At 31.2% G+C, this 18,278-nt stretch overlaps 2 protein-coding genes across 2 annotated transcripts; both read right to left on the reverse strand.

Annotated features, from left to right (window-relative positions):
• Positions 1-194: 194 nt before the first annotated feature.
• On the reverse strand, positions 195-16,162 carry LOTGIDRAFT_234681 (hypothetical protein; the record flags this gene model as incomplete). The annotated part of the gene is made up of 14 exons (XM_009062883.1): positions 195-475; positions 773-899; positions 1,195-1,394; positions 1,696-1,759; positions 2,136-2,294; positions 2,536-2,613; positions 2,853-2,939; positions 3,283-3,375; positions 3,793-3,947; positions 4,209-4,325; positions 4,653-4,785; positions 5,062-5,169; positions 15,060-15,176; positions 15,935-16,162. The coding sequence occupies 14 exons, from the start codon at positions 16,160-16,162 to the stop codon at positions 348-350; spliced, it is 1,794 nt and encodes a 597-aa protein (XP_009061131.1). The 3' UTR covers positions 195-347.
• A 551-nt stretch (positions 16,163-16,713) lies between these two features.
• LOTGIDRAFT_234682 (hypothetical protein) lies at positions 16,714-18,276 on the reverse strand (the record flags this gene model as incomplete). Its single annotated transcript, XM_009062884.1, has 3 exons — positions 16,714-17,158; positions 17,398-17,584; positions 17,835-18,276. The coding sequence occupies 3 exons, from the start codon at positions 18,274-18,276 to the stop codon at positions 17,053-17,055; spliced, it is 735 nt and encodes a 244-aa protein (XP_009061132.1). The 3' UTR covers positions 16,714-17,052.
• Positions 18,277-18,278: the final 2 nt, after the last annotated feature.

An 18,278-nucleotide genomic window follows, 5' to 3' on the forward strand; every position in this document is an offset into this window, starting at 1 on the left:
AGTTATAGATTTCAAGTCTTTAGAAATCACACAATTTACTTTGATTCAATCAACTGAGAATCAAAAACTAGTCAGTACCATTATTTACAAATACACATTGGATAGAAGGTTTATATACAAAAATAGAATAGAATATCGTGAAAATAGATTTGACCTAAATAGCACTAGGTTTCTCATTTTAGATTTTGGGGTTACCTAAATTTGATAAACCTACATGTATCTTCAATTGAATGAAGTAAACAAACTTCATCTTTCATTTACCAATTTAAAGAATAGTTCGGATGCTAGTCACTCACATTCTGATGAAGATAAGTCCATATTCTAAGGAAATAATACAGTAGAAAAATTTATAACAAAATGTCAAGATTGCTTGTTTTAGTTTTAACATAAGATGTAAATCTCTTTAAAAATTTGGGATATTCTCTTTTATACACTGCTCTTAATACTGATGCTGGTGCCCATCCTCCTGGATTCACTGAAAAATAACATCAAACATTCATCAGATATCAAAGGCTGTATCCACAATATTTTTTTTTTTTTTTTTCTTTACATGAGTATTTCTCTAATTTACAACTTATCCTTTCTTCCGGCTGGTCCTTGGCCAACTATCTTGGCATTCATATTTTCCAGACTATTTATATTCAATTACTGCTGGGTTGATTGGAATTATGAGTGGAAATGACTTATTCAAGGGCATTGTACTTCCACACTGGCACAATGGAATGCAGATTTTAGCAAAAAGAATTGATTGGATGTAAAAGTTCTTACTTACCCTCGGCAGTATATATAATTTTACAAGTAATATCATCACGAGATATTTGACATCCATCAGCAGGTGGTTTTATTAACGTTTCACATACCATACCAACATTCATAAATACACGGACATATTTAGTACTCTAAAATAATAAATGGCATTGTTGTCAAGAAATCCCACGTATTCACTATCCAAGGGAATTTTCATCCTAAATTTATCATATATTCAAAATATTATTTGTGAAAGGGGTTGATCGCGACACCTGCTAAATCTCAGAAGCATTGGCCGTCAACCAGAAGTTTTCTAACCTTTAGGATGATTCGAACCCATGGCACCTAATTGCTATTTATAATTCTAATATAATACAATACTAATATTGGCCCACTTTCACCCAATCTGGCAAAATAAAAATATTTTTTATCCTGAAATATACTTACTGGACATTCATCATGTTCTGTAGAATAATTAACGACAATCCATCTATCTGGATCCTCATCTTGGTCACCAGCTATGTGTTGTATATGTGACCAGAATAATGCATCACGCTGGGATGCTGGCCACACCCTTTTAATAACATTATGACTGACAAACGTATCATCTGATAACCATTCTATTACTTCACTAGAATCTAATGTGGCTACAAATGAGAAAAAAGACTTTGTTATGGGTTCGAATTTTGACCAATAGCATCATCAATGGGATCTCAATATATATATAAGTATTACAAATGATAATACAAAAGATTGAAACCAGTAAAATGAATCTTTATTATGTAATTGAGGCGTTTTCATCTTGGGGATAATTATCAGGCTATATTCTCTGACATGAAAGAAATTGCAGGATAAAATCCCCAAATAGGAAGGATTTACAGAAAAGGGGGGTAATGCAATTGATCAAGGACCAAGGGTTGAAAATCTCTGAGTAATTCATTATCTTACCTTCCCACTCCATTCTATACTCAATATCCCAAAAATATTTACACACTTCATGTCCTGTTATACCCTATAATACGAAACAATTTGATCAGTTACAAGTTTAAACTACTGCGCACTATACACACAATTATACAGAATATGCATTGTTTATAATGAGTACCGAATGAACCCTGATAAATAATTTTGAGCATATCAAATTAGTAAAGCATTTTTATTTCCAAAAAGGAAAATTTTTATAAAGTATAGACTTGATCATTTAGAATTTGAACTGAAATGGGCATCTGTGTTGTTTTTTATTCAGTGTGTCTGCCATTCACTGCCAAGTTTCTGTTATTGACTCAGTAATAACTCTTGAAACTCTTGATTCAATTCAAACAGTAAAAAAAATTTTTAATTCTCATAAATCAAGAAACAATTAGTCTCAGTTATAAACATCAACATACCTTGACCACATGAATAGCTTTTAATGGATCAATAACAATACCATCTTCCTCTAGTTCTTTTTTATAAACTTTTAATTCACCATCTTCAGCTATACATGTCCAATTCTCTTCTAAATTATCATTAATTTGGTTTAAATGGTGACTGACTATCTGATTTACCTAAAAATACATTATTGTAATGTCATATTTATGTAATATCCATTACTGTCTATATTTATTCTTCAAGTTAAATCAAACCATGAAACATGAACATTATTTGCCTCTGAATCTGTATGTCTGATGTCTTTGACATAATGCCCATTCTGAACATTAGAGGTCTTACTCAAAATCTGTTGAACTAATGAATTTTTTACTCTATGCTGTCAACTGATAGGGGAGTATAGAAACCTCTCTAACTTACCTCTGTAAAATATTTATGTTCAGGAGATAAGGAGATATGGGTGGATGAAGGTTTATCTTTATTTATTGCAGCACGTTTCTGAAATACAAATAAAGTCTGGGTTAATTAGGCACATCCTTTCCAAGCGTTTATCAAAATGTAGATATGAGAATAAGCTTTACTTGTCAAACTTCAATAGGGTCGCAGGCTTAAAGAATAGGTCACTTGTCTGAAGATTGCATAGTGTGAAGTCAAAGTAACAATATGATGTTCTGTTTTTATATTTCTATGTGAGACTGATGTGAAAGTATATGCTAATTTATCTTTACATGACTTACATTTTCTTCTTCTTTTTCTAATTTATCTAAAGTTGCATCAACTGCATCATAAAATTCTTCTTCTGGTATTAAACAATGTGGACCCTCCTGTAATACACGTTTACACACACAATTATCTCCCTTGAACCACACTAGAGATTGTTTAACCCTGAAGTTACTCTGATATGTATTGTGTTGTGAAGTAATCATTTATTAAACAGAATTAGTTATCTTGTTTGGTGTTAAAAGAGGTTATAAGACTAGTACATCTCATGAATCAGGATGTTGAAAGCCAAGGATGGTTTTACATGCTGATGATGTTTGCTACATTAACCACTTCGCCCTCTTGCACAAAAAAATCTTGCAATAAGAATTTGTTATACAAAATTGAATGTAAGATTTTTTGTTTGACACCGGTCCCAGACTATCATCATGAATAAATCCGAATTACCTCATAATCTGGTCCTCCTAACACTACAGCTTTAGGTCTTTCATTTAATAATGTTTTATACGATTCTTCATATTTCTTTCTTCTGTCTACTTCCTGTAATAATTATTAATAGTTTTATAATATTAACTTCAATGACTGTGTAACTTGTTACAAGAAAGAAAGAAACAACCATTTCTCACAAGAGTAAGACCTTAGGAGGCCGCCAAGCACCTTATTATCTTAACAATAATCTTCTTCGGATTGCCCTTAACCATTTACAGCTGGGTCGACTGCTAAGGAAATATAACTTATTCAAGGTCACCAGACTTTAACATATCGACTGAGATTAGACTGAGGTAACGAAGCAAATGACATCATGTATAGACTCTAACCCTCTAGCCTACTGTGCTATCTTTAGTCCTTCCTTTTAAAAGAAGATACACTAATTCAAACCGAACAGCTAAGTAAGCGATCTAATAATCTAAAAAAAACATGACTCAGACTATAATTTTGAAACAAAGTAACACTGACCCTTTCTAGACGTTTTTTCCAGGCCTCTTCTCTTTGTGACATTAATTCTATACAATGAGACAGTGTAGCTACTATACCAGCTGTGGTAGCTTTAAATGTGAACGCTTCTCCTTTAAAATCTACTGAATGTCCTCCATGTTGTTGTAAAATACAGGCTGAAATTCAAATATATTCGTATGTTCATAATTTTGCCGGGACACTTCCATTGGTCTGTTCTATTTGACTTATTAACTTATCAAGGTGGTCAGCAGCCTTAGTTTATTATCCCATCAGAAAGATTAGAAAGATTCTTTCCATTACAGCTCCTTCCACCTGCATGGCTTAAGTTTTCACAGAATGAGAGTGTCTGGCTTCAGAATACATTCAAAAAGTATAAGAAGATGAAGACTTTTGCAAAACAATATTACATATCTTACCTATATCACTAGTTTTGAGACCTTCGAATTTCTGATTAAGAATATCTGTATTGACGGATGAAGATGTTGTACTTGATTCTAAATCATCAGGATCATCAATATCATCATGCTCATTTACTGTGGACAGAAAAAAAAGAAAATGAGTTTTGGTACACCCTTTCAGGAACAGTGTTAGAGAAATTTTATTTTTATGGGCTCAAAATCTGATACATTTCTGGTCAGAAGCCCATTGTATTGTCCCCAGCAGGCTGAATATTCGACCTTATTATTATTTGTTAATCCTATTTTTAATCCTTAATTCTATTTATACAATTCGTGATAATAATACAGTTTAGTGGTATGAAATTTAGACAGGAACTAAGACCACAAAAATTGAGACTACCCAAATACATTTCAAATCCATTTCAAACGAAATCAGAAATAATGGAACATGAGCTTACTTACATTGTTGATGTGTACCATGGGCTACAGCTGAAGCACAGCTATCAAAATAACTCTGTAGTGTATCTATTTGACGACATAAGATATCTCGAAATGTTTCCATTTCATGTAATTTTTCACGTAATCCTCTCCCCCTCTGCAAAAAAGGGATTTATAAGCTTGAAAATGGAATCTCCACAGAAAAATTATGACACCTAAACCATTTCATAATCAGGTTAAAATAATGGAATAAACCTTCTTGGGCTCATCCAGTGAATTGTTGTGGGTTTATAGTGACTTCAAGCATAATCTAGATTTGCTAATCGATTTGCAATAAGAACCAGAATGGTAAAATGTAGTCACAGTGCTGCCTAAGAATTAGCATAGGGTATGGTGGATTAATGTCATTTTAATAAATGTTTGATTATTGTACCTTAAATGAAGAAGCTGAGGCTGTAGATAGACTGGTACCAGACGCCAGTGATAACATAGATCCATGACGACGTAAATTATTCTCACTACCATATCCTGATTCAGCTTGCTAAAAATACAGGATAGACAAAAGTATATTATAAAGAATGATTGGACGTATCTGTATACAGATACAGCATTGATTTGATCATGTATCTCTATAAAAGTTGTATTACCAGTTTCCAAACTAGATAATTTGTATGAAACAAAGAAACAGAAAGCAAAAAAGCAGAATTGTTAAAACCATACCAATAAAGTCAGTTGAACAATCAAACAGTTAATTAATAAAAGTTTGCATTTCACTGCAGGACACAAATAAGTTAGTAAATCAAAATTAAATGGTTAGTTATTAGTCTATAATCACCTAATTATCTGCTTTACCAGTATAATCTAATAGAAAATTGGTCTGAATATCAGTTTTTCACTCATGTATGAATAGTCAAGTAAGAGTAAATCTTAAGGCAAAAATCTTTGTTTTGCAAATTGTCAATAAATTATTTTCAAATTGTATGAGGTTTAAGCCTCTATGGAATCTTAATAATAATTCAACATAATTGATATAAACAATAAAACTAATTTTACTGGCAAAATAATTTCATATTATTCTATATATTTCCATAAACCTGTTTTTTTTTTAATAATAACAGCGTATGAAAGAATTGATTATTTTACTTCAATAAATTCCAATAGCATTACTTATACCAAATATAACTTTAATATAAATATTCTGAATCATGCTCTGCAACATGCTGTTAAAGTTCTAATTCATAGTTTCAAACACTTTATCACAACAGTTTTGCATCAAATGAAAGGGATGTAAAATCCACAAGCTGCTCTTGTCAATTCTAAAATGTCAATTGATAGGAGTTCATCTCATGCTGTTGACATGTTACAAGATCCAGTGATGACTGAAATTGTATTTCACCCACATTGGGCCAACTGAATTTTGTATTTCACCCTCAATGTGCCAACTGAATTTTGTATTTCACCCAGTGTTGACTGAATATTGTATTTTACCAACCCAGTACCAAATGAATTTTGTATGTACTCATCCAGTGCAGACTGAATTTTGTAATTCACCTACCCAGTGCAGACTGAATTTTGCATTTTACCCACTTAGTCCTGTTAGAATTTTGTATTTCAACCAACCAATGTTGACTGAATTTTGTATTTTTCAACTCAGTGCAGACTGTCTTTTTTATTTTACCAAACCAGAGCTGACTGAATTTTTGTATGCTACCCAACTAATCTTGACTGAATTTTGTATTTATCAAAATTACCTTCAGAAAAAACTATTTTAATATCAGGACTTCCACTTTGAAGTTCCAACCTTTGTTTAATAAAGTGTGTAAACCGAACTATAAGCTTGTTATATAATGAGTCATCAATATACTATTTCTAATAATTACTTATACCACACGTTCTACTTCCTGTTGGTATTTTAATGTACATATGATCTCATCAGTTTTATTCAGTATTTGTTTAAAACTTGAATTCAGTCTACTTTTACTTTTGAAGAGTAATGAAAACATTAGAAGAGCACAAGATATTTGATATATTGTATAAAGCTATACAGCTTTGACTTGAAAACAACTTGGTAATAAACACTATATATCAGATCACGTAATGTGAAAACATTGCATGATTTACTGTGCTGTATAGGGCAGGGTATCAATTATTAATAATCGAAATATTTCAATTGAGAAACCCTGTAAATATTATGGCTTGTTGTGGGTAAGTTGATGGGAACCTATGTGGAAGAGATTACTACTTTGTTAATGGGTAAAGTGGAGACAATGTAACTTTAACATATAATTGATTATGAAATTTGAAAATAATAGAAATTAGATATTTGAAGTAACAATAATCAATTATTTTGATTATTTTACCAGGCCCTAGTTCTGTATCTGTTTTTCAGTCAGAAGCAATATTCAACATCCCATTACTACAGGTCACTTAGCTGTGGGTGTATTAGACGGAGTCATTTCCTAACAACTGACATATAATTCGCGGAATTCATTGGTATTTCAACAATATATACAATCAGTATATCTGAAGTTGGAAATTAAGGCCTATGATACCTAATAATAGAAATTTTGTTAAATTAGGAAGTCTAAATAATTTGATTTCTTTATGTGTAAATTAAATCATTACTTTGAACCCTCCTGCAGTGCCTACTCACCTGGATCTTCTACATTTTTAATCTGTGATAAGGAATAAATAATTATAGCAACGAGCATAGCGATTATCAAGAGTATTGTTATATTAATGAGTAGGTGTATTGTACCTAATAACCACCTTAATGAATGATATATAACGAGGATTGCACAATAGGCAACAGGTAAACAACACCAAATGAACTTTCTAGCACCTATTGTATTATAAACTTGTTTCTAGTCTCACGAACATTGTAATCAAAGTAATTCAAGGTAACACCACACCTAATGCGATACAATTTTCAGCCGAAAAAAACAGGTTTTCAATCTCAGATGTGTTTCAAAAAAGACTTTTAATGTCCCAACTATGAGTAACATATTTGTGACAATTATGTATCAGATAAATAAATGAGATATCTGAATGAAACATTTTGTTCAAGCCATTGATATAGAGATTTTTTTCCCGAATGAAATGAAGTACATCGATCAAAATTTGATCAAATGAGATGACCCAACCCAGGCAGTGTGCAAATGACGACATTAGCCTACTATATTTAGGCATGCACCACATTTCTGCCTGTATGACACATGGCATATGAGCAACAAAATGAGGGCATAAATTAACCCACTCCATCATTACATGCACCTATTTCTGCTTGTCGGACACATTCATTCTTGCCTATTTTGCAGTTGCAACTATTAAGGGATTCCTTACTATTATATCCCCAGAGCTCAGATGGCAAACTTAAAGAGTGAGTTATGAGATTTGATAATACCTTTAACACCATGTAGGCAGTGGGTGTTTTATGTATAGATTTCAAGCCTGATTAATGCTATATATATCTTCAAGATAGATCATATATATTGATTTACTAGCATTTAAAGGTCATTGGAAATAAAAATAAAAACAACATTAATCAAAATCAATACATAAAAATATTTTTTACTACTTAATGGAATAAATAACAATATATCTCAAGAACTTATTTTCTTGACCTTTATAGTTACAAGATAGTTAATGAAATGTTCATGTTCATGTGCATGAAGATGCAAGTCTAATTCAAGTATATTAATTAAGGTTGAAACAAAACGCTAATAAGTCAGTGAATCATGATCATTTTCTTGGCCCTCAATTATCACAATTGTTAAAGGATGAATACTTTCTTTCATATTCTAATTTAATTAAATTAATCCTTCAATCTAATTCTTTGTTACACGAAGCATCAGGAAGCATCTATTATAACAAACTTCCATAACATTAATCTCCCACCTCATTCTTCTCTATGCTTTGTCAGGTGCCAGAGCTGGTATGAGAAGAGAAGAATACTATATTGAAGTATGGTAATATATGCATACGAGTCCAAATGAAATTTATAACTAACTGTCATTTCCCACTCTCTTCTATCCATTGCCAGAAGCCAAAATTAATAAGTGAATCCAAGAAGAATACTAATTGAAGTATGATAATATACAACAAAGAGAATATGCATACAAATTCAAATGAAATTTTTTAGTACTAAGGTGTATCTATCATAACTTACTGCCATTCCCCACCCCACACACTTCTATCCATTGTCAGGAGCCAGAATTAATAAGAAGAAGACAGACGACTAATTAAAGTATGATAATGAAGTATCCACTATGACTAATAAAATAGTAGTAATATAGATATTATCACTAACATACCAGGATATCAATAAGTTAACCATGATTATTATCATATACCGAAACCTCTTGTAAACAACACAATAAAAACAATAGGATACCCACTGAACTTTGATAAAGTGAATCATTTTAATAACATCATGACCTGAAAACTGAAATTGACTATTTGCCATTGTCATCAAGGAGTGTGCAATGAAGTTTTAATGAAGTCTTTTAATTTTTAAACTGTCAAGGACCTTTAATGTGCACATTACTTCAAGGTGCTACTCTTTTAAATCACACAAACTACTACATGCTTTTACAAAGTTTTCCACGCAATCTTAAGAATTTGACTGACACTTAAAAGGGACGGCAAACATTTTTTTATGTTGAAAATGTTCACATTCATAATAACATAACATAACCCAACATCATAAAAATTCATTCACACTATATTCGCACAACTGTAAATTCGCAGTCATCGCTTCTCTTCCTCTTCATAAACCTGATAACAGGGCTGAGGAAGTAGAGCATGACACTATACAACTATTTTTATTATGACTTTATAATATTTCTTTGATCATGTCAGAATGGTCTAACTTTGTATAAATAAGACAGCCCAATTCACAAACAAATGCAATAGACTGACTTGACAGAACATGACTTATCCAGGAAATATTGAAACAAAAGCAGTTTAGTCAAGTGTATAATTTCACATTCAGATATATCAAGAATTTTTATGAAACAGGGCCCGGGTTATATATTAAGAATTTTGATGAAACACAATTTTGATGAAACAGGGCCTGGGTCAAATATTAAGAATTTTGATGAAACATATTCAGAATGTTTTTTTTTTTAAATAGGGCCCAGCATCATATATTAAGAAGTCTTATGAAACATATATTAAGAATGTTTTTTTTTTTAAATAGGGCCCAGCATCATATATTAAGAAGTTTTATGAAACATATATTAAGAATTTTTATAAAACAGGGCCCAGGGTCATATATTAAGAATTTGTATAAAACATATATTAAGAATTTTTATGAAACAGGGCCTCGGGTCAAATATTGCCAATCATATTGTATGAATAACTGTTGCTTGAAAGTTTCAATTAAATTCAAGAATTATGAGCCAGGAATAATAATAAGTTCATTTGCTGCTACCAATGTTTCGCCAATATGTTGTTTTGGATTTTGGGTTTTGTAATGCAGTTTGGATCATTAGTACTGGGACTACTAGGGTATGTTTATAGTACTGGTATTTTATAGCATATTAGATTCTACCAGGCATAGATAATGGTATGCTGTATACATTATAAAGATAAACATCTTTTAATGATTGAACAGGTGGTTGAGAGGTCTGACAATTCTATTACTCATTTAATTTGCAGGGTTTATACTGGAGAGTAGGCTAAAGATAACATCGAATTATTAGAATGTTAAGGAAAATTATGTGCAGTAGCTAATCATTGAAATATATCATTAATCATTAATAGATACATGTGAGGATGAGATGTGGAGTTGATAGTCAAACACGCCCAGTCCCAAAGTGGCAGCATATTTTCTGTATGGATGAGAATGAGCATATCCTTAAAACCTTGCATTTGAACTGAAGATTAAACCTCATAGCCAGCACAAATATCTTGGGGACAATCTTGTCATCCAGCAGAACCAGCAGTCTGATGAGGTGTGATCTTATTCATCTAAATTATCATTTTTGGATGGATTTGAATAAGCAACATAATAGGTGTGGTAGCCATGCATTCATGGTGTTCTTCTAATCAATCATATTGACAATGAATTTACAAATCGCTTAAAAACGTGAATAATAGATTGATTTATCCAAAGTACAGTATACGGATGTAGACAAGAATGTAGAAAACTAACAATGAATCATTAAAACAGTATTCTAATATGAAGTAAAATATTTACTATTTACAACTTGTTTATAAGCTACACTGATTTACTGCCAAGTCTTATATTAACCTAAACCTCTTAATCCCCTGCCACTTTCTCTTTTAAACCTTTCTACTCTTATTTCAACGCACGAAGAAAACAGGTAAACTTCTTTCCGACTTTTCAAGGCTACCTGTTCGATTTACCATAATCCCTTCCTTTCATTAGTTTCATGAAGCTAAACTATTATATTTTCCATTAAACAATAAAATACAACATTACAATAGCTTTTTGTGAGCTTTTGGATTTATTAAATTACCACACAATATAGTTTTGTTTGTGAGTGATTTAATCTCATAGGTCTATACTATACAACTATTACTTTCAACTAACTTGTAAATTTTGATGCAATGCTTGTTACCAGTGATCAGAAAGACAGGCAAATCGCAGTTACACAATCATCTTACCTTCTTTCGCCCAATTAGGAGCAGAAGAGTGGGATGTAAAACTCCATTCATTTCATGCAATCATCAATAAGATATTAGTGAACTGAATGGAATAATTTTCTGACATCAATAAATCTGATTTGTGATAGAAAATAGGCAGAACATCTTATTAACCTTGACAATGGGATAATGAACTATTTATTTACAGATAACATAACAAAGAAGGTCTCAGAACCTATGGTAGATACTTTTCCATTGATGCATAGCACAATTCCTATACATAACATAGCACGATCATAGTGTACGATCCTACATGACATTCATGGGATACTGATAGTACTGATTAACAGCAAACTCTTTCAGTTTTCAAGACAAAGTGTCCTTTAAATCAGTGATAGAAATTAGCCATAGCCCTCTCACTTTCCTTGAGTAAGGGAAAATAATATTCATCAGAGGCTAGTATTTGACTAAGTTTGTAATGTAGGTGTTATTATTGTAAATGAAAGTGGTAATACTATAAACAATTAAGATAATGATAATATCTTGTCTCTAGAGGATGGGTTGACTGATTGTATTGTCTCATACCCTGATAGTAATATAGCTTTATAATCACTTATCATATATCAATAACAATAGTACTTGAGAGATACAATAATAAAATATTTTCACTGTTAAACTAGTACTCGATACGGTACATCAATTGTGGGGGCCATATAAAAATACCACTGTTACCATAGTGCACAATACATCAATTGTAGAGTGATATAGAAATATCACTGTTAAAATATTGCTCAATACATCAATTGTAGAGCGATATAGAAATATCACTGTTACCATAGTGCACAATACATCAATTGTAGAGCGATATAGAAATACCACTGTTACCATAGTGCACAATACATCAATTGTAGAGTGATATAGAAATATCACTGTTAAAATATTGCTCAATACATCAATTGTAGAGCGATATAGAAATATCACTGTTAAAATAGTGCTCAATACATCAATTGTAGAGCGATATAGAAATACCACTGTTAAAATAGTGCCCAATACATCAATTGTAGAGCGATATAGAAATACCACTGTTAAAATAGTGCTCAATACATCAATTATAGAGTGATATAGAAATACCACTGTTAAAATAGAGCACAATACATCAATTGTAGAGTGATATAGAAATACCACTGTTAAAATAGTGCTCAATACATCAATTGTAGAGTGATATAGAAATACCACTGTTAAAATAGTGCTCAATACATCAATTGTAGAGCTATATAGAAACAAAACTGTTAAAATAGTGCTCAATACATCAATTGTAGAGCGATATAGAAATACCACTGTTAAAATAGTGCTCAATACATCAATTGTAGAGTGATATAGAAATACCACTGTTAAAATAGTGCTCAATACATCAATTATAGAGTGATATAGAAATACCACTGTTAAAATAGAGCACAATACATCAATTGTAGAGTGATATAGAAATATTAAAACAGAACTTGAATAATGTTGTTATTCAAAGTTTCACCCTATGAGTATGTACTACAATAACTTGAAATCAATATATATATATGTCTCAAGTACTGGTACTCATAGGGTGAAACTCTGAATATATATATATATATGTACTACAATAACTTGTAGCTAACATAACAAATTATTCCTATATGTAATCTTTATTTGCAACATCTTACACCGTTTCTGGTCAAAGGCAATACACAAAGTAACAAGTATTATCACATAATAAGTTTACAATGCCATTGAAAAAATGTGTAATCACTGTAGTGTGTATATAGTTAAAAACTATGCTATTATGTGTAACTGAACACATGGTTTTAAAGTAAAATGTAAAAAAAACACAACTAGTAATAATATACCTTTAAATCAATATCACATGACACAGGTAGTGGAAAATTTTTCTTTTATCTTTGTCAAAGCAGTGATAACATTACTATTTGCATATATATTTGTGTTATTAGCATTATCTACATTCTACTGATACTTTATCATTTCAATTGACATATATATCATTGTTACTGCTTATTGGTTGAAATTCAAATATTAACTGACTTGTTCAGGTTTAAATGGAGAGTTAACTCACTAGATAGAAAAACAACTCACTTTAGGACATGGATTAGTCAAGAGATTTACTTAAAGCCATCATGCTCTGTATAGAACACAAACCACAAATGGTGTCTTAAACAAAGTCAACAATCGATCTGCATAAGCAAAGGTTCCATTAAGAATGTCACAAGGGAATTCCTGGTATTAGTCATGTAGATTGAATACTCTAACAGAAGGAATCAAAGTCATGCGTGCATAAAGTGATAAAATATATATCATAACATTATCGACCAATAAGTTAACATAGAAAATTGACAGCTAATGACTGGACAGAAATTTTCACCCTTCACTATTCATTATCATTCATAATAAATATGTGATATTACATCAGAGTAATCACAAATATCACCTATTTATAGACAGATCTATATAGCAGATTAGCTGATCTAGATATTATTAAGCTTATCAATTATGTAGTTCTATTCACAAGGCCTATCCTAACCTAGCCTTTACATTTATTCAGTTCTGTTTATAGGTATATTATGCAATAATATAGTTAAGTCATTATATCCTTTTCATGTCAAAACTAAGTATGAAGGACACGTATACAGAGAACTGTATATTATACTTCAACAATATTTAAACATCTTATTGACTGCAGTATGACTTTGATGAATATCTTCATTAGTGTAATATAGTTGATGAAAGGTTATGTCATTCCATTCATTAAATGACTCCAATGGTTTATATAGCCTAGAGGTGTAATACTATCAATAGGAAGAGAGATGAAGGCGTGTATATTATTCTGTAGAGATAAGTGGTATGGTAAAGATCTTATGTGATCTAAATAAACATACTATGTGTAATTTACACACAGCAAATTCACACCATATTACATAAACTATACATTCCACAAATATGTCTTCTATTGGTTCAGAAAGTTCAGCATTGTTTTCAGATACTGTCGGTGTTTATAATAATAAATTTCAATCAAAACCACTTCATTGACAAAATCTTGTTTCTTTAAGCTATATGCTGTACAGTATTTACTCTTATGAAAAGCTAAGTTATCATAGTTTACATTTACAACTTCTTAACAGTGTTTTGCTCATTATAAATACATATGTAATAGGTACTTATGTACTGAAATTTAATATCAAGAAGATTACATTAAGTTATTTCTAATATCAAAAATCTTGAATTATTCATTAGAGTTTTTTATGTCACATCATTGCAGGAACCAAACATAAAATGTAACTGTTACAAATTCCAAGAATTCTTGAAAAGTAGGTCAAATATTACAACTTCATATTCAAAACATATTTTCTGGTTTACAAGCTTGAGGATTGGTTAATGCTATTCCATCCGCTAATGGTGTAATAAAATTTGAACAATTTTGAATTAAATTTAGCACAAATTCCATTTAAGAAGGAGGTAAAAAATCATGACTTATATATACAGGACAGGAATAGTTTTGTTTTTATTTAAAAAGTGGCCCAAATTCCCTTTGAACTGAAATTGAACTAAGTCTTAGAACATTTAGAATATTGAGTATTTTGTCCACAATAAAATATATACGGTACCGGTACCGATAATTTTACTAAGGTATAGTACAAAAAATATGGTAATTTGATCTCTTGATCAAACCCCATAAATTTCTTTGCTGTAGTTGGTTTAATCTTTCTCAATTCACAATTATTTCTAAATAATAACTTATATCAATACAGGTAAATGATTATAAAATAAAGCACCAACCTTGTGTAGCTCTATTAAGTCTATCCAATGCTGTCTTTCATCAGGGTAGGATGCCCTCAAATACCACACACTATCTCCTACACTTACATCAAATCTACATTCATCAAACGGATGAGGCTGAAATATACATAACATCATAGAATTTCATTTCTGATCAAACTTACCGGTTCTTATGCCTGTTTTCACTTTATCACCATACAATTTTGTTTTCAAATGAAATGATATTGACAGAATTTTACAGTTTCATAAGCTTAGACAGACAGTCCAATTATTTATTAGTTCGTCCACATAATTTGTGTTTTGTTTTGATGTAAAACATGAAAATTAATTGACAATAATTTTATAGAAATGAAAGAATGCCTAGAATTTACCAGATCACGTTTTATGGGTAAGTAATGCATTTCTGTTTCCAATTTCATGATTGAATTTGATAGACAACAAGGGTGCAGTTTCATAATCATTAGTCTAGTACTGTATATTGATATTCAGAAGAAATCTCAGGATCTATTAGAACTTAATAGAACACACAACAGGTAGCTTTTAAGCACCATACTTAGCGTTTTGGCTTATAAGCTTGTCAGTAACCTTTTAGTATTCAATATAGGCCCTGTCATATCTCAGTAGCATACGAAAGTACATATGTCACACGCAGAGTGAAATCATATGAGAAGAAGCATTACAAAACAGTAAACAAAGTTAATTCATGACAATAATTTTTACCTTGTAACAAAAAAACAGGAATATGAAGTAAATAGTATTTTACACACAGCAAAATAAAAATCATTCAAAATTTCCAAAGTCTGTGCCCTGCCCCTGACTGATCCAGCAAAGATTTTAAGACTTTGGCTTGGTACTAAATCTATCTATATACTTACTGAGACAGCCGCTTTATTCAAACTAACAGCACCACGACATCCAAACGCAGTCTCATCTTCTGATTTATAATAACTTAAAGTAGAGTCCTTTAAAACGATAAATCTGTCTTGCCAACCATGTAAATAATTTGTCCACTTGCTGAGAGTTCCCTGTAATTCTTGGACCGACGGTTCCTCAAGATCGTCTTCATCGTCAGTCAAACATAGTATATCCCTTTCCTCAGACATTGTCAATTACTTTAATTCAAACACAATTTCGAACCATTTGAACTACACACGGAATTACACAAAAACATGCGGAAATCACATTCTTGTTCACCAACTGTAAACACCACTTGCAGTCGCCATTTTTAGGTCACGCTGGTATGATGACGTCACAAGTCATGAGTCAGTGCGCCAAGGGCCATAATCTCTCATTGTTCACTACAAATGTCAGACTACAACGAAATGGTGAAAATAAATTTCATTACTCACCTCGTCATAAGTAAAGGTAATATTGGCTTTATCCAACTTATGTCATACGTGTCTTCATCTTAACACTGTAATAAATATTAAAATCAGACATCAAATACATCCTTTAATAAACTACCTTTCGTCAAAAAAAGTTTTGACTTCATCAAATGGAGAAACAAATCGCAATTGGTGGAAGTCAGTTAGATTAATTAACACTGTAACATACCTTATTGAAACTTTTGCTACAGGTCTTAATGACATATACTGATATTTCATTTTATCACTCTCTGAGGTTATCAGTTATGAACATCAAGACAAGAGGTTGTATAATAAAATAGTTTAATCAGTAATATAACAAGTGTAAATATTCATATATAAAATACATAACAATAATGAGCATAATAGAAAATCCAAGAAAATTCATTAATCTAGGATGCAGTTAAGTTATTTATTCAATGTGGTTTGAAAGAAATTCAACAAGCATGAGATAGGGTAATTTTCCTTTAATGCCACTTTATTGACAAGGCTTAAAATATACTGTGCAATGTGGAACAAAACATGCCATAATTTTGTAAATGTTAGCTGTTAGTTTGCTTGATCATAAATGTCAATGCTTCAATGGTGGACATGTTGATGGTTCAAATTCAGGCCGAATTTGACTTTAATCAAGACTTAAAAAATGATTCTATGGACTTTGTTTTGACTTTGGAATTGGATTTAGTTTTCTTTTTCTTGGAAACTTGGTCTGATTTCTTGTCCTCTCCATTTAATCTGAAAATAAGAACTTGGTGAGAATTTATTTATATAAATATCCTAGACAGACTTTAACCAGTTTCTTTTCCAAACCAAGGATGATTTTGCTTTGAAAATGCTTAATGACTACAATATTCCATGTTCTATCTTTTTTTATTATGATCAAATTATGAGGTTTAGCTTGTATGATAAACAGAAACGATATTATGACAAAAATCCATCAGTAAATAAGATTTAAAGCTTAACAGAACACATACCTTCTCTTTTTAGTATTAAGAATTTCTGTTGATGAAGATTTTTGTTGCTGTAAGATCTCTTTAATAGTGTCTTTACTTAAACAGGCATCAACATGTAAATTAAATTCTTCAAGAGATGAACATTGTTTTTGTTGATCACAAATAGGACAAGTAAAAACAGATGACTGGCAAGATGTAGATGGTTTACCTACAAAAAATGAAGGTTTTATGATAATTTAATAATGATTAGAATAGAGAATCTTATGTTGTCTAAATGTTTTTATTAATTAATAGCTCAAAATTCAGAAGTCATTTCTGGTATTAATATAGAACCTTCATGTAACTTTTAATCCTGCTTTACCATTCTTTGGACAAGATTTTTGATTGATGGAATTGTCTTGCTTGTACAGATTTATATTTTGATACATTAGCTTCTAAGCATGCATCATAGTACTAACTTAATTGTGGTTTATCAGGGGCTGTAACCTGATAAACAGAGTCTGAAGCTGGCACCACTTCCATTGTTGGTTCTTTGCTATTTTCTCCTTTAAGACATTTTTCAACATGTAAACTCATTCCATTTACACCACAATAAATCTCCTTATCACAAACAGGACAGATGAGTTTAGAACTCGAAAATAAATCTTTATAACTTGCTCCATTGTTCTTTGCGTTCAGCTTTTTAGGTGAATGAAACTTTGAAACTTTTGTGCTGAGAGTTGAAAGATTGTCTTGTGTCTTATTAAGATTATCACATTCTTTAGAATCGTCAATGATAATTGGTTCACTTTGTTGGTTTACATAAGAGGCAGCTGGTTTTTCAGACATCTTCTTAAAGAATCCTGTCAAAGTTTCTTGTTTTGATTTAGAACATGCTGTATGGTGTAACAGGTTAGACATTC

This window comes from Lottia gigantea (genome assembly GCF_000327385.1).
Source record: "Lottia gigantea unplaced genomic scaffold LOTGIsca_54, whole genome shotgun sequence".
Classification (NCBI taxonomy): domain Eukaryota; kingdom Metazoa; phylum Mollusca; class Gastropoda; family Lottiidae; genus Lottia; species Lottia gigantea.